The 23,084-nt window shown below is 40.1% G+C and overlaps 4 protein-coding genes across 5 annotated transcripts; 2 read left to right on the top strand and 2 right to left on the bottom strand.

Moving 5' to 3' along the window:
* Positions 1-79: 79 nt before the first annotated feature.
* On the bottom strand, positions 80-8,531 carry LOC135333620 (mitochondrial inner membrane protein OXA1L-like). 2 transcript variants are annotated; one of them, XM_064528602.1, is made up of 5 exons: positions 7,283-7,424; positions 6,868-7,226; positions 6,199-6,303; positions 5,852-6,020; positions 80-318 (listed from the first exon to the last, which is right to left on the bottom strand). In XM_064528602.1, the coding sequence occupies exons 2-5, from the start codon at positions 7,216-7,218 to the stop codon at positions 188-190; spliced, it is 756 nt and encodes a 251-aa protein (XP_064384672.1). In that variant the 5' UTR covers positions 7,219-7,226; positions 7,283-7,424; the 3' UTR covers positions 80-187. The 2 variants fall into 2 exon arrangements, with proteins under 2 accessions (XP_064384672.1, XP_064384671.1); XM_064528601.1 differs by having other exon boundaries at positions 6,868-8,531.
* Positions 2,559-4,033, top strand: LOC135333624 (uncharacterized). The gene has a single exon (XM_064528605.1). The coding sequence runs from the start codon at positions 2,797-2,799 to the stop codon at positions 3,856-3,858; it is 1,062 nt and encodes a 353-aa protein (XP_064384675.1). The 5' UTR covers positions 2,559-2,796; the 3' UTR covers positions 3,859-4,033.
* A 30-nt stretch (positions 8,532-8,561) lies between the features above and the next one.
* LOC135333628 (putative transferase CAF17 homolog, mitochondrial) lies at positions 8,562-12,988 on the top strand. The gene is made up of 9 exons (XM_064528628.1): positions 8,562-8,704; positions 8,857-9,024; positions 10,112-10,234; positions 10,542-10,651; positions 10,713-10,792; positions 11,167-11,274; positions 11,494-11,596; positions 12,461-12,577; positions 12,717-12,988. Exons 1-9 carry the CDS (start codon positions 8,618-8,620, stop codon positions 12,814-12,816), a joined length of 996 nt encoding a protein of 331 aa, XP_064384698.1. The 5' UTR covers positions 8,562-8,617; the 3' UTR covers positions 12,817-12,988.
* A 7,103-nt stretch (positions 12,989-20,091) lies between these two features.
* On the bottom strand, positions 20,092-22,756 carry LOC135333623 (dehydrogenase/reductase SDR family member 7-like). Its single transcript, XM_064528604.1, has 8 exons — positions 22,394-22,756; positions 22,143-22,260; positions 21,982-22,082; positions 21,811-21,918; positions 21,623-21,756; positions 21,112-21,251; positions 20,592-20,637; positions 20,092-20,354 (listed from the first exon to the last, which is right to left on the bottom strand). Exons 1-8 carry the CDS (start codon positions 22,656-22,658, stop codon positions 20,199-20,201), a joined length of 1,068 nt encoding a protein of 355 aa, XP_064384674.1. The 5' UTR covers positions 22,659-22,756; the 3' UTR covers positions 20,092-20,198.
* Positions 22,757-23,084: the final 328 nt, after the last annotated feature.

The following is a 23,084-nucleotide window of genomic DNA, read 5'->3' as shown; positions in this document are numbered from 1 at the left end:
CGAATACATGTGCATAATACATAACAGCTCAATTATACCGATACACAAAATACAGCATGTTGTGTAGTAGCATTGAAAGTGAAGGAAATAGACATTTTTATTCTTACAAGAACAAACAAGGTACAGCAACTTGACACTAATCCACTGACTGAGCTAATCACAAAATGAGCTTCGTACAAACACATAGTTATGACTGCCTGAGGTGAGGGGGTTTATCATAGAGTTTGGGTGACTTGTCTTTTAGCAGTTGGTTGTAACGCTTCCTGGCAGATGCTTTCTTCGTCTTAGCTTCGTTGTCAACATTGGCCGAACGATAGTCTATAAGGAATTGGACAATTACTTAAGAATACAATGTATGAGTTGTAAGTCCACTACATGCACTCGAAGTATTTCATTAAAAGGCAATGTCATACAACCTGCCTTTACAAAGCAAGGACATAGTAGACAATCACAGTCAACAGTGACCGTGAGTTGAACACTTGGTGTCAAATACCTAGCCATTGAACACTAGATGTTTTTAAAAACAAGTGTATAGGAAAGAGGAAGACAAGAGGTGCTTGGTTACCGTACACAGTGTCATTCATAGTCACATACCACCCACCTAATCAGCCCCAGTCAGGTTCCACACTGAACTGTTAAGGTGGACACTCGAGCAGTGTACAACAAAGGAAGATATGTAAAGAGAACCAACCTATCTTCATAACATGTAGTATGTCTTTGTTTGCCAATGAGTATAGATATGACTGTTATTACAGTGCTAACATTACAGATGAAGATCAGCTAACGGCTGTACTTGTAGCTGTGAACACATACCTATACGTACATGACTATAGTTAACATGTGCATTTAGGGCTGTGTCTAAGTACAACCATATAGGGCGGGTGTTGTGGCTTAGTTAGTATCTTAAAAGGTTGAATCCTGACACACAGACTGGCATGTGTAAACACAGGCCAGGGAGAGGCTACACTAGTCACAACTTAAAATCAGGTTGGCGTCATAGCCTACCAGCACAGCACGTACATAGCTTCTATCAGGGGCAATGGTAAAACATTCACTCAAAATACATTATTGTGCAGATTGCATTGAGATGTGATGCACTTGGAATCAAACACTCAAATACGAGGTACTTCTAGTTAATTGCGTGTCATAGAAAAATGCATCCTATTACCGCAGCCATGGTGCTCTTTAACTAATCTCTTGGTTCCCAAAAAGAAGTATAGCAATCAGTAAAGGTTTTAAGAGTGGCTGACCATGCAGTACACACATATTATTGCTATAGTGGTATGTACTCTGTGTAATTGCTGGCATAGCTACAGTAATCTGTGACTGATTGGCTGTGAAATCTGGGTGTCACCTGTTCTTAATTAGTTGATTAATTCAATAATAGTTGCTCAACAACACGAAACATATTGATTCACATGTAGCTTGTGTCTGATTGGATTGCTTATAATCTCATGAATGCGCGCATGTGCAAGAGCGAGTGATTGGTGTGTCTGTTGGCTTTTAGCTGTGTGTGTGTGTGGTAGGACAAAAATGAGCTGTTTGAGCGAACACAAATACCCTACCTATAAGTAGGCGATTTTCGAAAGGCGACAAAAGCAGTGTTTTCTCTGATCTGATCGTTCGTGGCCTTCTAAAGTCACGATCATTCTCATATCCGATAATTGATCATCCTTTATTCAGCTGGGATGCAATCATTACAGTTGTTACCTCAATTCTGGGCTACTAGGGAAAGAGAACAAGTGGCCTGTCGTGTGCCAATTACACTAGGTGGGTGAGTGTTCTCCTGAGCATTTTGTTAAATACATTTTGTGCCTCCCACAACGGTATTAAAAACTGATGATTACTCCAAGGCCATCCAGCACAAAATACAGTTGTTAGAATAATTGAATAAAGGTAGTGCAGTACATGTAGTACAACGCACTAGTGTGTGGACAACCTGCTCTAGGGTAGCAATTGCAGATCGATGCATGGATCCCACAATAACATTATTATTTACTTATTAAGCCAAACACACCTACAGTACATGTGCACACAGCCTCATTGTAAGAAGCCAAGTTGGAGAGTTTATGTACATGTAAACAGAAGTCTTTCTACTTCACAAATGTGCTTGGAGCAAAGCGTTACAGTTGACATGAAATCAGAGAGGCCATACAGAAAATGTTCCAGTGATTCACGGAATGAGCACCCAGGTAAGCAAGCAGTACAGGAATGAAAGGCATGACATTACTGTTAATTAGTCTAATTGTACACAGATTTCTATGTCCCCGGCAAACTCTACCATATCACATACCAACAGTTACAATGCACCTGCTACTAATTACAGTGCCGCATTCCTACATTCTTAGTTATTTCATGGACAAACATCTCAATGTACGCCTAACTTTGCTGGTACAGTGTAAACACTCATAACACTATAATTATATACTATGTATGCACCGGACATCGCTTGTAAACTATATGAAAAGGGAGTGACAATAATTACCGGTTCCTCATAATCCAATTAGATAAAGTGGAGTAGTTTACTACTATATTTTAGGGTATTCCTTTGGTGTTATGACAAACAATCAGGGAACAGACGACAATCAAAGGGCAGATGTGAGGCAAAATGTGCAAGCATTTCAATTCTAATTAATGTGCAAGGGTGGGAGTCATACATGGCTAACTTACAGTAGTGTACGTGTCATGCATTACACAAAAAGAAGTACTGGATAGAGTGCTAGCCTAGAGCAAATGGTAAAGATAGTGCTGGTAACTATTGCTAATCAACTGGAATCCACTGCACTACACTAAAAGATGCTTACCAGCTGTGAAGAATACAAAGACATCTTTCTAGAGGACTTGGAGCCATATCAAATCTTGGCTCTCACTGCTCCACAGAACTTCACAGTGTGGACTGAAAGAGACTTAGCATGGAACGTTATCTTCTATGTGTACAGCGCAGCAATGGCTGTAGCTTTCCTGGGTCTGGGAGTTGTGTCAACATTGCTGCTCTTCAAGAAAGACTGTGTCAGACTACAAAGTAAAATATTTGTTACTGTATATACATGCATCGCTATTCTCAGTTTCAGTCGTGCATTATGGTTGGCATTAGATCCATTTGGACTAGTTGGATTTATCGCCACATCGTTTCCGGGCTGGTTCATCATATCGATAAGTATCGAGGCTCTTGGATTCCCGAGCCTGAATGCAAGCTACACACTGATGATTGTCGCCCTGTTAAAAATCAACACAAAACCAGGAGAGCCGTGGCATCACCAGTGGAAAATCATATTTCCTGTAGTGTTTGTCATTTACATGATTGTGATTGTTGCCGAGGTTATTGCCTTGACTGTACCGTATCAAGGTGTAATTTCAATTCTGATTTGCGAATGTCTTTTTGCGGTTGGAGGTATAGTAGCTTGTGTGTTGTTCTTGTTTGCCGGAAATCGACTGCTACGAAAACTCAATCGATCAGAGACAAAGTCCATGCGTATTTCAGATGCGTCTGCACCACCTTTGGAACATGCCTCCACAGAACGTAAACGTACTTTTGCTAACAAAGAGTTGCAGCGACGTCAAGCAAAAACTAAACGAACCAAGATTAAAATTGTGACGATCACATACGCTACGGTTGTATTTTCGATCCTATACTCTCTGATAACAGCCGGAAGAGCAGTTCTAACCGCATATCTGTTATTTGGCTCGTGCTTGGGATATCAGGGACAGCAAGGTCCTTCTTCAGCTTGGTTGGTGCTGGAAATCAGCCAGAGGGTGACTGAGGTGGTGCTAGCGTTGATTCTACTCTACTCCATTACTGACATTACAGTTGTAAAGACAATCATCTGTTTACGACGTCAGCAAACTATAGACCCTTAGTGTATAGATTTACGTACGTGTATATGTACAATTATTTACTACGCCTTTTACAGGAAAATTATTAACACAGTGTCATTGTACACATTTGGTACTCGTGAGATTACTGCTGTAACCCTTAGTAACTCCGTCGAGCTGACGAGATTAGGGAGGCACACATTATGCGGGAATTTCTTTGAGAATAATTGGCCTTGCTCCCTAAAAAAGAATTTTAGGCCCCAGGAGAGGTGTCACGCCTCTTTTCCAGATTAAATTGAATTAAGGTCTCAGATTGAAGCTGACTGTGAACATCAGAGGGGATTTCGAACAGCACGTTTGCTAACAACCCCTTAGGGGAAGTTAACAGTTATTTAAAAATTTATATTTGTGCATGTGTCTTTGTGTGCTAACTGTGACATATATTCAAATTTTTGAGTAGGGGAATAATGGGCAACTGTCTCGAAAATTTGGGAATAGAACCTTGGATATCCTGTCTGGGCTCCTCCCAGACGGGATATCCATATGACATCATACGTACATGACCGCACCTAAAAGTGTATTACACTACAATCATGCGAGTAGGTACAAAAGAGCATGCAAACAAAAGAGAGGAAAAATGCATCCCTCCTATAACTATATTAATGTTGTTGTTAGACCAAGCAGTTGTAATCAAACATTGTGTGCAATGTATGCCTTAATCTAAAAGTGTCGGCACAATCTATTCACGAGCTTGGCTACTCTATATTTAACGTAATTACAGTGTCTACTAACCAGTGTACTACTTGTACTCTTAACAGCGCAAGACCAAATACGTAGAATAAACATTTCGACAACATGCCCCACAGCAATAAATTAATTCTAGTGCATAAGGTTCACACGAAACGTCACCGTTTAGTTTTATAGAAGCTTTTACTAATCAAAACTGCGAGAGTGGCCATTAACCAGAAATGGGAAAAATTAAGCATGAGCTTAGAGCAGCAAATGCATCATTAACAAATTAAGAGAGTTTGAACTACTAATTTAAATGGCTGGTTAGTTCTGTTATTCTAGTGTGGCGGCCACGGATCCGTCATTCAAAGTGTTGATAGCAATTCATACCGTAGTCACAGGAGCCACATTAAAGTATAATTCTCAACTGGGTCCCCACCACAGAATTCAAAGTCAATCTAAAGACATAACCAAGAAATGATATTTTAGTACATTAATTGGTATGTACATGTAGAGTACATGTAATTACCAGGACAAAGGTTTATTCAAAGGTTTTTAATTATGACGCTATGTATAAACACATTAACGTCTATCATTCCAATCGGAGTGATTTCCTATAGGAAACAGTTAATAAGGATTAGGTCATGCATACACACATACGTACGTACAGTTCTTACATGTATAATGTACATGTACATTAATTAATCGCTAGGGAACGTACGGCATTATTTGTACATGCTATGGAAATTGATCCCAATTTTGGCAACATCTATTAGACAGATTTCTAAGTCACTATTGGTGCAGATGTGGACCATCAAGCAAGGAATGACTACTACACAGCTGTTGTCCTACCAGCAACAATAGACACGTTTTGAGTAAAATTAGAACTAGGTTTGAGCACACTCATTAATACACCATTCTCCCACACACTCTCACAATAATTTTTAAGACACAATAAAACCAGGTACTCAAGGGGACGAGTCTTCTATGCTTGTTCTATGCTTGTATATACATGTACATAATACGTCTAGTACCAGGAAATATCCATGGAAACTTGCATGTAATAGGTACTTATCGCAAGTCATTAACCCCAGTAGAACTATAACGAACACCGGGTTGTAATTAAAGCGTTGTATACAAAAGTATGGCCTTTGTTGGTTGGTTTGTACACAAAATATTCATCCAGGACCTGGGTGTCTGGTCTCTATCTCTTACATGACTTGTACATGTACATTTGAGTTATAAAAAAGTTCCACTGTGCTAATTAATTAAGTACTAACTGTAATAAATATAGTGCCATTCGACTTACTGTCTTTGACCATCTGGAAGAATCCCTTGCTGCTGGCAGCTGTCTTAGTGTGGGAGGGAGTGGTGATGGTGTCAGGTATGCCCAGTCGGGACTTGACAGGTGGCAACTTGAGCAGGAGGATCTGAGCAATGGAATAGATCGACGAGGGGAGCCAGTACATGAACAGACCCTGAGGGAGGGGGGGGGAGAGCACAATGAACACAGTTCAAAATGAAACTATCGAAGGAGAATAAAGAACTGAAAAAAAAGATTCCAGCTTGGGGAAGGTACATTGTGAAGGTTCCACCATTTGTGGTTAAGATCATCACACTTTGAAATGAATTTTGAAACAACAACCCTGCTCTCACCGTGGGGAACTGTGCAGTGATGGGTATCAACAAGATGGTGAACGCTCTAAAGAATGTCTTCATCTTCTCCATTTGAGGGTTGCTAACTCCAGCCTCCCCTCCCATCTGAACGTGCAAGTATAGTAGCAATCACATACAGTACCATCCCTACCTCATTTAAAACATGTACACATGCATGTACATGTAGACATCAACTCGCATGTCCTAGAATGACGTTGATTACAGCTGAGCTATAAGGGGAAACACCGAAACAACAAACCCGAACCCCATTAATGGCTAGCCACATGCTGGATCAGCAGAAAGATAAATGCATTTATGTGCAAGATCTATGAACATTTAGCTCTAGCTTGGATCTGCTGTCTTTTCAAAGCTTGCAAGACCTAGAGAAGCATTAGTACAGTCCCAAGGTTCACTAGAAGCAGGAATTGGCTCATGAAGCATCATAAATATGCATGATGATCAAACCTCTTTACTACGGACACCTCTCTGTAATGGCCAAAACCTTGTTCCCATAATTAGATGTATGGTGTCCGTTGTATAGAGATTCCACTGTATACAACCATTGTCCCCCTCTCAGTAGGTGATTATTTCTCTCACAACCTTCACCATAATTATATTATACAGTACATGATGTACATTGGCACAAAACATTCCCTTACACACACTCACCTCGATGGTAGCCAACAGTAGTCCACAGGAGATAAACGGCAGGACGTAATAGGGGTCATGTTGGGTGAGGTCAGTAAACCACAGAGTACCTCCTGTCTTCATGCTCTCTACAGGTGCAGCGGCCATCCGGCGCAGGGCAATAAAGAAGGAGATGAAGATGGGGATCTGGACGAACGGAGTGAGGGCCAACTTGAGTGGACTACATTTGTGCTCTCGATACAAGTCCAGCAATTTCTTGTTTGCAATGGCCGTTAGATTGTGTTGTCCAAAGCGATTGTGATGTTTTATCTTAGCCATCAGTTTTTCAGTTTCAGGTTTGATATTGTTCATCCGGGCCGTATTGGCTTGCATTTTTATTGCTATTGGCAACAGTGCTGTTCTCAAAATTATAGTACAGGTAATAATCGAGGCCCACCATGGCATGCCTGTGTGTAAGTGGATCCACTCCATGGACAACTGTATCAGACCAATAGGAGAGTAACCTCCCAGGCCAAGACTGGACAGATCATCCCCTGTAGAGACTAGAGCAGCATCGCTGGCCCACTGACCATGTGCAGAGGTCTCGAGAACGTCTGAGGTGTTGACAGAGGCTGGGTCAACTGCAAGGGGGACAGTGGGGGTGGTTATTACTGTGGTGACCAACTCATTCGTTGCTGCTTTGTTGAGTGTCACAGATGATGAGCTGAACTGTTGATAATGGGGTAAAGCGTTATACAGAGAGTAGCCAGAAATGGCAGAGATGGAGGTTGTCCCCTGGTGCTGTGATTTGTAGATCGTTCTTCTACCAAATGTCCCCAAGGTTCTAGATTGAGTTTTGCTGTGATTACATCTCAGATCCACTCTGGTAGTTCCAGCTTGTGACAACAAGTACTTATGTGACTGACAGGGTATCCATCTTTGAGCAAGACTCCCTCTGAAAACTGTAGTACAACTCATTCTGATCCTAAAAACACCACGTGGGTGAAAAATGGATTTCAATTTCTTCATTGAAGTCTTTAATTTGGAAACAAAATTGTGATTATCAGAAAATAATGATTAGTCCATAAAATAATGTGTTAAACTAATGCTTGAAGTAATCTCGCGAGCACAACTTTCCCTCCCCCCCCCAACGTCTGCTCGCGAGACTACGCTTGAAGTAGATCTGTATGAAAAACCACTCTATTTTCCTTTTTTCTTCCTCACATAAATTGTTTTGTCTACACTAGCTACAACCTCATTGTCAGTGTCCAGCACTTCGACACAAAACTCTGTAAAATATGGACTCCCATCTTTAGTGTTCTCGATAATTTGTTCGAGCTTCTCGTCGGAAACACTAAAGTTAGCAATCATCTCTGTTTTTCCTGGTTTCTTGAACTCAATGGACGCAGACTTATCCCACACCATGTAGTCACTTCCCAGAAGGTTTATGAGCATGAACATATAGAAAGGGTCAGTCATTGAGAAGATACTGCCACCATAATGAGTTCCCACCCAGTTGCGATTGAGTCGAGTTAGTTTCATTCTCGTCTCCATCTCACGGTAGTCTGGGGTAAGTTTGGTGACTCTGATGTTGGCTCCAAGAAAGGGAGGCCAGAATCGACTCAGAAACAGCTTCCAAGCCTGTTGCCCCTTGTGCAACAGCATAGCATTTAATAATTTTTAGCAGAAAATGCGATGATGAGCGTCAATTGAAAAAATGCTCTTCATTTAGAAAAATCAAGATCTCTTTGTGGACGTGCTCCTGTGTTCCCTGTGATACTCTGATCCCAGGATGAATATTTCCAAGCGAATGTTTCAGTTTGTAGTCGTAAACCCTTTCAGGAGAGTCAGACACAATCCATGCTGCACGTTTGTACAAGTACGTACAGCCATAATTATCATAGTGCTCACAATGAATTTGATAGGTAATCTTAATCTTATAGAGACTGTATTAAATAAGAAGGGACTGTAGTCACGTGGTATGGTACTGCGGGCTGTGAGTATGAAATGATTTACTTTTCCTCAATGCAGACCGCACATGCTAGTACTGGCGGAGCCAAGAGTCTACAGCTGTCTCATCGGTCGCTGGTGAGGGTGTGTGGGTCAGACAGTGGAACGTTCCTACAGGGACTCATTACTGCTGATGTCAGCACACTCAGAGATCAACACACCCTCTACTCCATGATCCTCAATGCACAGGTTTATATTTTAGTACATGTACTTTATACTACCGTATAATTACGTATACTGGCTGGTTATTCTAATCATAGTGGATCGCTTGGATATGTACATTGATTACAAGCAGTTTATAGCTAGCAAGAGTCAATGCAGTTAGCTAGCTTAGCTACTTATATTGCAACTATTCTGTGCTATTAAACTTAGCTAGCTTACATGTAGCCTCGATTCCAGGCCGCTCTGAATTGAGAAAGACGGCCTGGTATACACTGTCTGCGCATGCGTCAATTTCCCCAAGAATCTTCGGGATCGAGATATCTTAGTAAATTAGTCAGTATAATAATTATTATTGTATATTTTACATTGATGTCATTACACAAATCATAGCAGTTTTAATAACAGATACTTACAACATTTATGGCCTAGACTAGTGACTAGTTTTGTTGTGATGGCTTCTACTTCTCTTCTGCTCTTGCTCAAGCTCTTTCCAGTGTTGAAAAGTCAGGTTTTGTCTTTTTTATTACTATGATAGAGTGGTGGGCGTTTTCTGTCACTACCTACCGGCTCTGGCAAGTCTACTTGCTTCCAGACACTTGTTTGATGCCATCTCTGTAAGATCAGTGCTCCTGTATGAGCCTAGAGTTGTGATAGTGATTTCTCTCTAATAGTTTAATCAACCACGTGGGTGACCAAAAGGGTGACAAAGAGTTTTACTAACAAATTTACTATTGAATCCACCCCACGCTCAAACGGTGGTTACCAGGCCCACTAGTGAGAGGGGCTGGGATCGAGGCTAGCTTACATGCAGCTGCATGGCTGTTCAAACATTTTGGTTGTCTGATAAATTAGAACATAATGTATAGCTACAGTTGTATGGCCATTCTTCTATTGGTTAATCTTACCCAACTACCCCTTGCCAAATGGTTCGGGTCCATTTTCACTGTCAGGTGACTATCGACTTCGTTTCAAGAGTTTGTAAATAGAAGGTGTGCCTATAATTATAGTCAATGCCTTACGGTGCTGAGCGTATAAGCAAAATAAAATTGTCAGTAAAGTATATACAATGTGATTATATTTTTGGTACTTTTGCACGACTATATTTGTCTTCCAGGGACGTGTCCTCTATGATATAATTCTCTATCACCGCGACGACAATGATCAGCTGTTAGAATGTGACTCTCGAGCTGCGGCTGATATTATGAAGCATCTCAAGAGATATGCTCTCAGAGCCAAGGTTTGAGCACCTACATGTATATTATTTCATGTATTCATGTATTCATACTTTTGCATTACTTATTATGAGCTCAGTGATTTGTAGTCTAAGATCTGTGTGAGACTGCTTTATAGGGGACCTCGATCTGCACTTTGCAAGGTGTTCTGTGAAAGAATTAACCTTCACTTGTTTTATGAATTTATAATGTGTAATGTGTACATCATTAATTTCTGGTGATCAACTTTAGGACTATTATGTATTGTTAGCGTTATGGCCACATATTATAGGAGTGATGTAATACTTTATGCGCTACGTAACTGTAACTCAGGTGGAGATTTCCAGTGCTGATGCTGATCACAAGGTGTGGGCGCTCTTCCCTGGTTGTCATGGAGATTCCTCGCATAGCAGTGATTCAGTATTCCCGGATCCCCGTCTCAAGTAGGTACATAACATTCTGTTGAAACAATAACCCTCCAATTCCTGTGTTTCTATTCTGCAGTGAGTTTGGGACCAGAATAGTCACTGATTCGTCAACTGAACTACTCAACTCAAAATACGGTGCCACTGGAGCCACCATCGGTGGGTTATACACGTATAGCCAGGCTTAATTGTATGACGTCACCATTACAGAGGTTTTCCGGTAGGTTGAGGGAATGCTTTAGAGCATAAAGTTACTCATGCATAAGTTATAATTAAATTACTGCTGTACTGTGCTGTATGTAGTAATTCATGCATGAGTAACTTTACACTCTGAAGCATTCCCTCAACCTACCTGAAAACCTCTGTACTATAGCCTAGAGCTATGCTTACCTATACTACAGTGAGAGTGCCTCTGCATTATTATACAGACATAAACGTAGATTGATTATATTAGTTCTATTCACACTACATGCACGATAATAACTAAATAATGTTCATTTCGTACATATGGTGTATGGTCTTCCCACTTCTAGACGAGTACCATGCCCACCGACTGGTGACTGGCCTAGCTGAGGGAGTGGAAGAAATACCTGTGGCCCGCTGTTTTCCTCTTGAATACAACCTCGACCTTCAACGTGGAGGTCAGCACTGTAGTTTTTTATACTCTTTATAAATTATTTACTTTTGTTCATAGAGCTGTAAACATGCACTAACAGAATTTGTTACGGGTAGCTAAGTGCCAAATGATAAGCGGTTACTTAAATACTCTCCTCCTCTTGCTACGGGTGTATTTGTCCCAAGTACTCTAGATATGTATATGAATAGTGCAGTGTATGAGCAAAATTCACTGCATTTTACAGTGAGTTTTGACAAGGGCTGCTACGTAGGGCAAGAACTGACTGCTAGAACCCACCACACTGGAATGGTGAGGAAGAGGGTCATGCCCGTCTCTCTGGGCAGGAGGTGAGTGGACTACTCTGTTTTAGGGTATTAAAGAAGTGATTATTATGTACATGCATTCTTTCCTTGCTCGCATTACATGTACAGTAGAACCTCGATTATCCAGACACTTTGGTTCCAAAGGCAGGCCGGATAACTGAATATGCCGGATAATCGAATAGATAAACCACGCCTTGATACACCATAAACAGCGGTGCCACATCAAAGGAGGTACGACATCCGCGAGTCTTAGTGCCATATTCCTTATTATATCCAGGTCAAGGTTCAATAGCACATCAAACAAAGTGATACTCATAGCAACTCCAGGCATCCCATTCTGAAGCTGAACTATGGTTGATTAAGCTAATAGCTATAACCTACATCAAACAGTGTACGAATTAGACTCTTGGCAGCTAAAAATATCCCAGTGTTTTTGTTTGGCAGGTAACACACAATTGAATTTTGACCTAAAAATAATAGGATGTGAGTCTAAAACACTTCCTTTGACTCGTGGATGTCGTACCTCCTCTGGTGCCACATGGTTGTCTGCGCATGAGCAGAAGATATCGTACTACTGGAATGTTTGTGACCATCACATGCGAACTTTGCGAGGGTTGATCTAATAAAAATCTAAATTAGTACTGGTAAATACACACGATCCTTGCCAGAATGCAATAGTTAGATTGCAAAGGTCAATTTTTCTGCTGATTTGGCTCATTCGCAAAGGTTTTTCACCAGCAAAATGTTCTAGTAATACAGTAAGCAGGCCTATCTCCATAATAACAGCTGCAATGCTCAAAAGAAATTGCCAAGCCGGATAATCGAGGTTCTATAAAAATTGAATGCATTCGTCTTATAATCATCACGTTGCCACTTTTTTCTTGTCAGTCCTAAGGATAAAATCCCCACTGGTTCGACTCTAGTGAACGACAAAGGCAAAGCATTGGGAAAGTTGATCTGTTATCGAGGTAACATCGGACTGGCTCTGTTGAGAGTCAAAGAAAGGTGTGCTACATGTAGTTTGAATTTACTATGCTAGCTGCCATGCCGTGTCCGTGAATGTCTTCACTTGATGAACGTTATGCGTGAATTGTAGAGAGCAAGGTGAATGTTTCAGACCAAGCAAACTACCTTTTCCCTGTAGCTCACAAGAAAATGTGTTTCTGAAGGAGCCAACTGACAGTGAACAGTTGCAAGTGTTTCCACACAAACCAAACTGGTGGCCTTCAGACTTAATCTTATAATAAAAGTTATAGCTCCATTATCATGCTATGAAATCACTTGATGCAATTACTTATAAATGTAGTATTATTACTGCTGAATTATGTGTTTCACAATCTCTACTGTCGTTTGTTCTTGTTTAGTGGCCCTGATACCACAGCCTTATTTAATTATAATTTGTTGTTTTATTATGAACTCCAGCAAGAAACATTGACGTGGCACTGACTACTAAGTCTAAATACTATAAGATCATGTGCAGGGGGGTCTAGAAAATCTCCGTACCCAGAGAGGGTCAAATTGCCAATTTTCTCAGGTCTCAGGCAGAGATACAATTACAAATCAGTGCTCTTGTGCTAGCCTCGATACCATGAGAGCGGCTTGTTCTCGAGGTCAACGCACAGGTTGGCCTCACCTCAATATTTGTATCTCTGCTTCTGAGCAAAATAAGATTTGACCCTCCCCCCCGGCCGTTATCCTGCAGACCACACCCACTCTACTTTTGCTGCTGTTGATTAAAATTCCGTTGTCCACGCACGTGATGTTGTCCTACCTCCTCTGTCCTCTGGCTGTACAGTTTAACAGTTGAAAACTAACAGCGTCTATAGGATTTAAGCCATGTTCTCTTGGATTTGATGGATATGCAAACTAAAGCTTTGTTCTCGAGTTTTTGCAGTCTCTTCATGCAGAACCGTTCCTATATAGCATCATCTGCTTGCTCGAGTGGAATATTTACGTGGAACTAAATGGTCCCTATATGAACTTTCGTATATTGTATAGCGAGTAATGTTCGTGGGGTAAAAAATTTGTTCAACTCTAAAAAGGGTGGTTTTCGTGAGTAAAAATGTTGTTTAGTCTCATGGCCTGCACTGCATTCATACGTTCCGGTAAGCCAAGCCTTAATATTTCGTGGAGGTCAGCTTGCTCATGAAAATTACTCGCTATACGGTACCTACTTTCTATAACTACGTACAAAGTTATGTGGTGTACAAATGTACAAGATAAGAGCAACATTTGTGAACGAGAACGTTAGTCTTTATTATGCCTCGAGGCGTAGCCGCACGAGGGATACAGTAAAGCTGACTGTGTGTGTGTCTGTCTGTCTGTTCCAGCTGTAACTGCTCAACGGTTGCAATGCGACGAAAGCTAACAACTTCTATAGGCTTCTAGCCACGTTCTCTTGGATTTTGATTCGTGGATTAGCAAACTAAAGCTTCTTTCTCGAGTTATGGCTAGTTTGACTCACATTGAAGGCTGTTACAGTCTCTTCAGAATCTTTCATAGCATCATCTGTCCGCACAAACTTTCTATTCAACATATGAGTTAGCCTTGCACCATAGATACTGTACACTCCGTGGATGTGAAACATAGGTAGTATACGGGTAGATTACGGAGTATTCGTGTTCACTCACTGCAACGGCACCCAGCTGCAGAAATGGACACTTTTAGTGTTGTTTTTCTTGCACAGCTGCACACTTGTAGCTTCAGTTGAGGAGAAGGTCTGCTGTACTCGTAGGTAGGAGGTAAGTCTATCATAGAGCATGTATACATAGCCTGCATTATTAGTGGATAGCCTTTTGGAGCTCATTTTTGTCTGTAACTTACTAGGTGACAAGTTTGTGGTTAGGCGATCTTTGGTTGGGTTTATAGTTGGAACATTTCGCTTTGCTTTCCTGTTAGTCTATGAAGTGAAGTACCGGGAGAATGTGTTCAGCACTTAAGGAAATGTATAAGGCTAGCAGCAAACTGAATGATAGGTCAAATTTAGGTGTTTAACGGTACTCATCTTGTGGTTAGGCCATCACTTAAATGATGTGTTCATTCAATAATATAGATGTCCTTATACCAGGAGAATCTATTTTGACCCTCAGTAAATGTTTTGTTATTTCAGGAAAGCGTGTCTTTTTATGGTGAACATGTTTACTCATACAAATGTACTGTATGATGATAATGCATACATGATCGTACAGCGGCCGGAGTAAATTATTATGTGCATTCTAACATACATATCTTTAATTTAGGTAATGTTCTATCACCAAAGGAAGCAGAAAGGAGCATAATTATTCCCTGATGCAAGACTAACAAACAAGTGTACGAGCACAAGTAGCGATAAGACGAAGAAGAATCCTCCTTTAACTTTAAATCAGTTTTAGTTGTCCATTTAGTTGTCTATTACTAAGTCTATCTCCATGCATGGATGCCTGCCTACATGCTATTCTGTGTGCGTACATGCTATGCTATATACAATGTCATCACAAAAATTAAGTCAGCAGTGTACATGTAGCTAGATCTAGATTTGTCAGGTTCCAATATGATTTCTGCATCTCCACTTTCATTCATGAACATCTCTCTTGGCTCTCCCTGCGCAGAGAATCAGTTAGCACTGGAAGAACTTGGACTGGGAGCTTCAGTTGTCTGATCACTCACATAATTACTGTTATTATTGTACATGTAGTAGATTCCGTATACTATACGGAATTCCGGATACTCCGTCCGTGTCATCCGTTGCAATGAGTGTTTCAGGACTTTTGGTAGTGGGCGGAAGTGTTTCACATCCACGGAGTGTACAGTATCAGAGTTTATACTGAGAATGAGACCATGCACAAACAAGATGCTCATAGATCATTCCCCCCGTGCATTGGTTGAGCTTCAAAGCGGAAAACAGATACAGTAACTTTTGATCATAATGTCTTTATGATTACGGGGAATGATTGTGAATTGGGAACGATCGTGGATCTACGATTATAGTTGTTTTTGTCGTCGTAGAAGATCGCCTACAAGTTTCAACAATAAGTATATGGACAGTCTCAATCATCAGCAGTTAAAGCAGTTCATGATTAAAGTGCATGTATATAGTTTGCTTAAACAGCGCATTTTTGTGTCCACATGCACACACACTTACACAGATTAGGTACCTTATAGCGAGAAATGTTCGCGTGTGCAAATTTTCACTATTTGGCTTCAGAGCCCTCAGCAGAATTGCTCGTGGGTTCTAATATTTGCAGTTGAATGCCACCCACCAATGTAAAATACCTGTGTGTGGGAGGTTATACCGGTTTTAATTTCCCCGTTAACTTTTCTGCCCTCGAAAGCAAAATTTTGCATATCACGAAAATTTCCTGCTATACGGTATATTGTAGAATATAGAATAGAATATTCTAAAGTTACGAATGAGCCAATTAAATCAGCAGAAAATTTACCCCTTGTGATATAACTATTGCGTTTTGGCAAGGATCGGGTGTATTTGCTAGTAATAATTTAGGTTTTGTAATTTTATTGTTGCAAATTGATCAACCCTCACATAATAATGTTTAATACTCGCAACACATTCATAATCTATAGTAATATGGAATTATACTGCCTTCCGTTATGGACTTGATGGTAATGCTCGTAACGTTGACTATAATATTTATTACCCACTATAATTATTACCACTAAAATAATTATATACAGTAGCTATATAGGGGTTGGTAGATTATATGCCCGAGATGTTGCCTATAATATGAGTATTCTTTTATGCTCATGTTAACAGTCCATTATTCTTTTCAAATCACCTAATATTCCCAATTATTCCAAATTGCTCATGGTTTTGCACTTAATTGTGTGTGTACAACACACAGTAGACTCTCGCTATTCCGGCTCTCTGAAGTACGGCCACCTCGATATACTGGCCATTTGGCTTGGCACGGAATGCTAGCTATATGTTTACTGCACAAAACTCACCCTGAAGTACGGCCACTCGCTATTCCGTTTACCGGCCAGTGCTGGCTGTCCCAAACAAGGTTTTCAATGTAATTTTATACGTATATTACGGCCGGATATGACATTTTTGGTGTGGTTTAGCAAATAAAATTGGATTACACTTAAATAGAGAACAGAATGATTCATTATCCAACATTATCCTCGAGACAAGAACCGCAAATGTAGTCATTAGATTCGAGGTAAGGTCGTTTTTAAGCCGGGGCTATTTCCTGAGCTACAGCCACCTCGCTATTCCAGCCAAGCTGCATGGTCCCAAGGGTGACCGGATTAACGAGAGTCTACTGTATATACAGGGTATAATTATTTAATTGTAATTGTAGATAATTATGATGATCAATCTTTCACCATTCTGTATTACATATCAGCGATCAGTGTAACGGCCAGCAACATGGAAATCAGTAAAAAGATGTTCCACATTCATAATTACACTGCATTCGTTTCTAACTATAGGTTGTCGATTTGTATACTTGCGCATAATAGCATATTGGGCGAACTTTTTTTGTGTGACTGCATGTGAGTATAATGGCATGCAAATCTTTATGAGAACAAAAAAAGCAGCTGTACAAATGCAGTATACAGTGCTGAGTCGGCTGTATAGTAGTATATACATCTATTGAGCACAATGAATCGGTTCATGGATAAAATTAATTTTCCTTAGCATGACTCTAACCCTGAACTATAATTATACATAATTATACACGCACACATACATGCGTACAGCCTTCTTCCCTGCTCGCTGCAACATATCCGAACAAAGACATTGAAGTTTGTGCATTTTGATGATTCATGGTGACCTGGAAACTTGATAAATGCATTTGTGGCAGCCCACCACCTGTCCCCACCAAAAGACTTCTCTTCTCATATTTTTCTCAAGTGGTGTGGCATCTAAACCAAGGGTGTATAAAGAGATATTCATACGCCCTTGCTACAACGCAAGACATATAACTCGCCTCGAAAAAAACCCAACATAAAGCCACCAAATATATACTACAAAACTGGGATATGAACTACAAAGATAGACTTATCATGTGCTTAAACTGAGTTGCATTACTATTGCAACAACGTTTCATCAGTAGGGTAAAACTAACCATTCTCACGACGGTCTAAACCCAGCTCATGCATGTTCCCTGTTAGCGGGTGAACAATCCGATACGATGTATACTGGATCAAATTACATGTTCTTTGTGATATACAACAGTCAGCTGACAACTTTGACATAATCAAGCACATCAAGTTTGTCATCAAGAATGCTTCAAGTAGAAAAACTCGTTCGATAACTTAACAAACTTGTACACAATGTATCGCACTACAATACCACCCGTCACTTCTATTTCAACCATAATAGTATAAGGCTTTGGAATGCTCGATCTTCCCACTACCTAGATCTATACCTACTTCGTATCACCTAACTCGTCATGCACTTCACAGAAAACCACTTCGGTCCTCAAATTCAGTTCCTGTAACAGACGTATCGCGAACTGCATAAGAACTTAGCCAGAACTATAGCTATAGTGTTATCAATTTATCCATCTCGATTTTAATTTTGTCCCCATTAAGTATACTCAGGGGCATAATGTTAGTGATGCCTGCACGTCTATCAGTCACAATTTTCCAAGCCATTTCTTTTATATCATCACCTCACACTGTGACTGTAAAGCTTGAATAATAATAATAGTGTTGCGTTCCGTCAGTGATGCATGCAAATCAAAGTAATTGGGTATAGCTACAGCACGAATGATCGAAATGACGGAGGAGCAGCTGAGGAAGCTGTGCATGCATGTGTATTGTATCCTGTTGGGTCTTGCAAACCTCTTATGAGCTCACTATTGTGTTTTGAAGATTGCAACCTATTGCCAAATTCAACAGGCTTGGCAAATACAAGTCACAATCTGCACAAATTACCTCATCCCAGAGGTATATTTTGTATTTCTATAAATTAATGATCTCTCTAATAATAATATAGGTTTACAAGCTCCAATACAGAGATGCAGTAGTGTCTTATGTTCATGAAGATTGTGACCTGGGGCGGAATTACCATAATTTTTTTTATTATGCATATTAATTAGTGCATGCATAATTATGTTTAATTGTCTTCATGACATAATTAAATGCATGTACAAAGCATTGAAGCATGGCTGGAGGGACTGTAAATTTAAAAGAGACTGCACAAAGTCGTTTCAGGATTTGCGTTAACACAAATCCTGAAACTTCATCCATGGGATAACAGCAACATATTGAGCCACAGCAAGCTGGTCCAGTAACTCTATACATACCCTGAAGCCATGGCTATAGAAATATAGAGGGATCGTAAAATTATAAAAAAAAAGTGTAAGTGTACAAAATTTGTTTCAGGATAACAGCAACACATGGAGACACACCCTGAAGCAATGGCTAGAAATAGAAGGACTGTAAATTTAACAGAAAGTGTACAAAATTTGCTAACTCAAATCCTGAAACTTCATCCATATATATATGGGATAACAGCAGTCACAGTAAGCTAAGCTGGCTCAGTCACTCTATACATACCCTGAAGCAATGGCTAGAAATAGAAGGACTGTAAATTTAACAGAAAGTGTGCAAAATTTGTTTGCAAACCTCTTATGAGTTCACTATTGTGTTTTGAAGATTGCAACCTATTGCCAAATTCAACAGGCTAGGCAAACACATGCATGTGACAATCTGCACGAATTACCTCATCCCAGAGATATAATTATTTTGTCTTAATTAATATTTCTATGATCTCTCTAATAATATAGGTTTACAAGCTTATGTTCGTGAAGATCTTGACCTGGGGCGGAATTAAATAAACTACCATGCATATAATTATGTGTGTGACGTTCATGCACGCATATTAATTAGTGCATGCATAATTATGTTTATAATTATGTCTTCATGACATAATTAAAATCTAATTGCATGCACAAAGCATTGAAACATGGCTGGAGGACTTTGCTCTATCTATGAACAAACTAATTTCAGGATTTATGTCAACACAAATCCTGAAACTTCATCCACGGGATAACAGCAACACATTGAGCCACAGTAAGCTGGTTCAGTCACTCTATACATACCCTGAAGCTATGGCTGGAAATATAGAAGGACTGTAAATATAAAGGAGACTGACTGCACAATGTAGTTTCAGGATTTGCGTTAACACAAATCCTGAAACTTCATCCACGGGATAACAGCAACATATTGAGCCACAGTAAGCTGAATCAGTCACTCTATACATACCCTGAAGCTATGGCTGGAAATAGAAGGACTGTAAATATAAAGGAGACTGCACAATGTAGTTTCAGGATTTGCGTTAACACAAATCCTGAAACTTCATCCACAGGATAACAGCAACATATTGAGCCACAGTAAGCTGGTTCAGTCACTCTACACATACCCTGAAGCTATGGCTGGAAATAGAAGGACTGTAAATATAAAGGAGACTGCACAATGTAGTTTCAGGATTTGTGTTAACGCAAATCCTGAAACTTTATCTGATAGCTAAATTAGACTCTATAGTAAGACTTCAGAGGTAAGACTTACCGTATTTTGCCTATAAATTCGGCATTGAATGGTATGATTCTCACTACTATTATATACATGCATATAGCTACATGTAGTCTGTGTATAAAAATGATTGGCATAATAACTATTATACAACTACTATGTCTGGTAATTGATATTTGAGCTCTCTTTCTGGCCTTTCTCTTGCTGATGTGGGAGGTTGGCGCAGTAGGTACTTGCAGAGTGAGGGAGCATACTGAGCCAGGTAAGGGAGGAGGAGGTAGGGCTGCTTGGAGATCCATACCTGCATTAAGAACATGTTTACATCCACACAATAAGACGTGCTACAGAAACAATAGAGGCTATATATAATTATGGCTACGTGAATTAGTCTACTTGTTGGCCAATTAATAACATACACTGTAAAAAATGGTTTTTTGACGCAGAGTGTGTGCAAACGCGCGTTTTTTCCTGATAGTTGCCACAATAGTCACGCACCCTGCGTCACCATTTTTTACAGTGTACTTATAGCAAACATTACCTCATTGAGTTGATTGGATGCAGCAATCAGAGTGAGCTCCACACATCTGAATGCATGCGATGTAAGAGTATACATAACACCAGAGATATTCAGAGCATAAATAATAATTATTGATAGAAATTCAAAAATTATTACTGAATTAGACCCTTTCACAATATGGAACGCCAAATCTGCCAAAATTGTTGTTTACTTATAAAATATTCCGAATCCGATACATCTGCCCACTCTGATTAATAGTGTGTCTGTTGCTTCACTGAAAGACGTCACAATCCATTGAAATGCGTATCACCAGGCCTCTACTATCCTCGTGTATGTTATAAGCAAGCCTTGCAATCAACAGATCGACAGTCTAAATTAGGACAAAGCCATAAGCTATTTATGTGAACAACAATTTTGGCGAATTTGCATGGCATTCCATGTCGCAACACATTATAATTATGAAGGCCTTGAGAATATAGTAGGCCTTGAGAATATAGTAGCACTTGACATGGGAAAAATGTGTGTATAATATTGAGCTGACCTTTGAACTCTCATCCCGCCCTCAATGAGAGGATTCTTTTTTTTGCTGGTGGAGCCATCAGATAAGAGAGCATTCTCTGCCATACAAGTTCTCACTGGCCCGGGACACACATTAGTTATATGGACGTTTCTGTCCATAACCTGTAGTGAGCAAAGAGATTCTTTAAGTGACAATATTGTCATGCAGGATAAGCCCCAACAGCATATCGGATGTGTAAAGACACAAATGTTACAGTAATGATGCTGCACAAAGCATATTCCGAATCCGATACATCTGCCCACTCTGATTAATAGTGTCTGTTGCTTCACTGAAAGATGTCACAATCCTTTGAAATGCGTATCAACCTCTATCCTCTAGCTCACGTGTGTGTATAAATTAATTATAAGCAAGCCTTGATATCAACAGACAGTCTAAATTAGGACAAACCCATAACAAACGATGATAACATGACATGACCACAAAGCCATAAGAAAAGTATAAACTATTTCATGACATGACATGCTACACACACCTCCCAGCGAAGGGAGTCCATCATTCCCATCAGCCCAAACTTGGCTGTGGTATACGAAGTTCTGCTGTTAGTGCCAAACTTCCCCGCAATGGACAAGATATTGATCACATGACCAAAACCAGAGGAGAGCATTCCTATAGCATGCAGGCGTGTAGTACACTATCAAAACTTATGCCTTCAATTCATACCTGGTAAGACGTCATGGGTCAGTATCCAGGGTGCAAAGAGGTCAACCTCCATGATATGTCTGTGTGTAGGCTCTTGCATATCAATGAAATTCGACCGGGCAGAGACACCTAAAGTGGAAGGGTTAGGGTTAGAACTCAATAGTGTACTAATTTGACCGTTGCATACTGAACCTGCATTGTTGATGAGAATGTCTATTCCTCCAAACAGAGCCTTTGCCTTCTCAGTAGCCTCCCTAGTGGCAGAGGGGTCACTCAGGTCAACTGGCAGGATCCTGAATATGGAGTAAATAAAATTGTTTTGCTTATTGCAATTTCCTGAAACACACTCTCACTTTGCCTGGTTGGGTTTTTCGAGTCCCTCCCTGACCACCTTCAGTTTGTCCTCTGACCTTGCACTGAGAATTATTCTAGCACCCAGTCTAGACAACTGGTAGCACAGCTCCTCTCCAACTGAAAGAAATGTTGTCATTTAATAGTCGACAGTTAGATATAATATACCTAGATGACTAAATGATGATACGATTCAGCATGCAATAGTATAATATGCACTCCATTATGTCTTTAAGAGCCGTATTAAACTCACTTCCAGAAGAGGCTCCAGTGACCCACACCACCTTGTTGTCAAAGTAATGGGGCTTTAGTGTTTTGAAGAGGAGTGTGAGATCAGCATCAGCTCTTATAACAAACACCACCAGCTTGTACAGCAAGTAGAGCAAGACCAGAACAGGCAGCAACAGCAGGATCACAATGAAGGACAACACCAGGACACGGAGGAGGAAAAACAACAACTCGAGCAACCCACAGACACAAGCTATGACACAAGAGAGCAACCCCATGCTCCAAAACATTCTTGATCTTAGAGGAAGCTGGATATGATATGGAACACCAGTTTGCGACAAAATTCAAGCAGAATCTGATAGGCGTGTGCATACAATATAAAATCGATTTTTGAAGATCGATTTTTAATAATCGATTTTTTACAGTTGATTTTCGATTTACACATGAACGATCTTTGACAATCGATCTGATAATCGATTTTTGAAATTGCGGCTTTGTTCTAACAGCTGCGGCGTCAATTCTACGGACCGTGGCAATCCGCGGTGTTAATACTACTAACCGCGGCCACATGGGAGAGACTTTCCACACCAATTTAGATGATACCTTTAATCAGGAACAACGCATTTGTGCTCTCTTTGGAGTACGAGTAGATTCAGATTTTTTTTTTTTTTTTTTTTTTTTGCAGGCCCCAAGTGGGGTAAAAATAAATATATTAT

Source organism: Halichondria panicea, chromosome 3 (genome assembly GCF_963675165.1).
Source record: "Halichondria panicea chromosome 3, odHalPani1.1, whole genome shotgun sequence".
Classification (NCBI taxonomy): Eukaryota; Metazoa; Porifera; class Demospongiae; order Suberitida; family Halichondriidae; genus Halichondria; species Halichondria panicea.
The sequence above is the reverse complement of the archived record's forward strand: the minus strand, read 5'-3'. Positions and strand labels throughout refer to the sequence as shown.

What these genes read in the sequence shown, in the direction of transcription:
- LOC135333624 (XM_064528605.1), top strand. Translation starts at nt 2,797, where the DNA reads ATGCTTACCAGCTGTGAAGAATACAAAGACATCTTTCTAGAGGACTTG.
- LOC135333620 (XM_064528601.1), bottom strand. Translation starts at nt 7,854, where the DNA reads ATGAAGAAATTGAAATCCATTTTTCACCCACGTGGTGTTTTTAGGATC. An exon ending in TACTGTTGGCTACCATCGAG is followed by an intron (nt 6,304 to 6,867) that starts GTGAGTGTGTGT and finishes TTGCACGTTCAG; the next exon opens with ATGGGAGGGGAGGCTGGAGT. An exon ending in TCACTGCACAGTTCCCCACG is followed by an intron (nt 6,021 to 6,198) that starts GTGAGAGCAGGG and finishes CCCCTCCCTCAG; the next exon opens with GGTCTGTTCATGTACTGGCT.
- LOC135333628 (XM_064528628.1), top strand. Translation starts at nt 8,618, where the DNA reads ATGAATATTTCCAAGCGAATGTTTCAGTTTGTAGTCGTAAACCCTTTC. An exon ending in CCATGATCCTCAATGCACAG is followed by an intron (nt 9,025 to 10,111) that starts GTTTATATTTTA and finishes TTTGTCTTCCAG; the next exon opens with GGACGTGTCCTCTATGATAT. An exon ending in CCCGTCTCTCTGGGCAGGAG is followed by an intron (nt 11,597 to 12,460) that starts GTGAGTGGACTA and finishes TTTTCTTGTCAG; the next exon opens with TCCTAAGGATAAAATCCCCA.
- LOC135333623 (XM_064528604.1), bottom strand. Translation starts at nt 22,658, where the DNA reads ATGTTTTGGAGCATGGGGTTGCTCTCTTGTGTCATAGCTTGTGTCTGT. An exon ending in GGCGGGATGAGAGTTCAAAG is followed by an intron (nt 20,638 to 21,111) that starts GTCAGCTCAATA and finishes GCATGCATTCAG; the next exon opens with ATGTGTGGAGCTCACTCTGA. An exon ending in CATCCAATCAACTCAATGAG is followed by an intron (nt 20,355 to 20,591) that starts GTAATGTTTGCT and finishes TTCTTAATGCAG; the next exon opens with GTATGGATCTCCAAGCAGCC.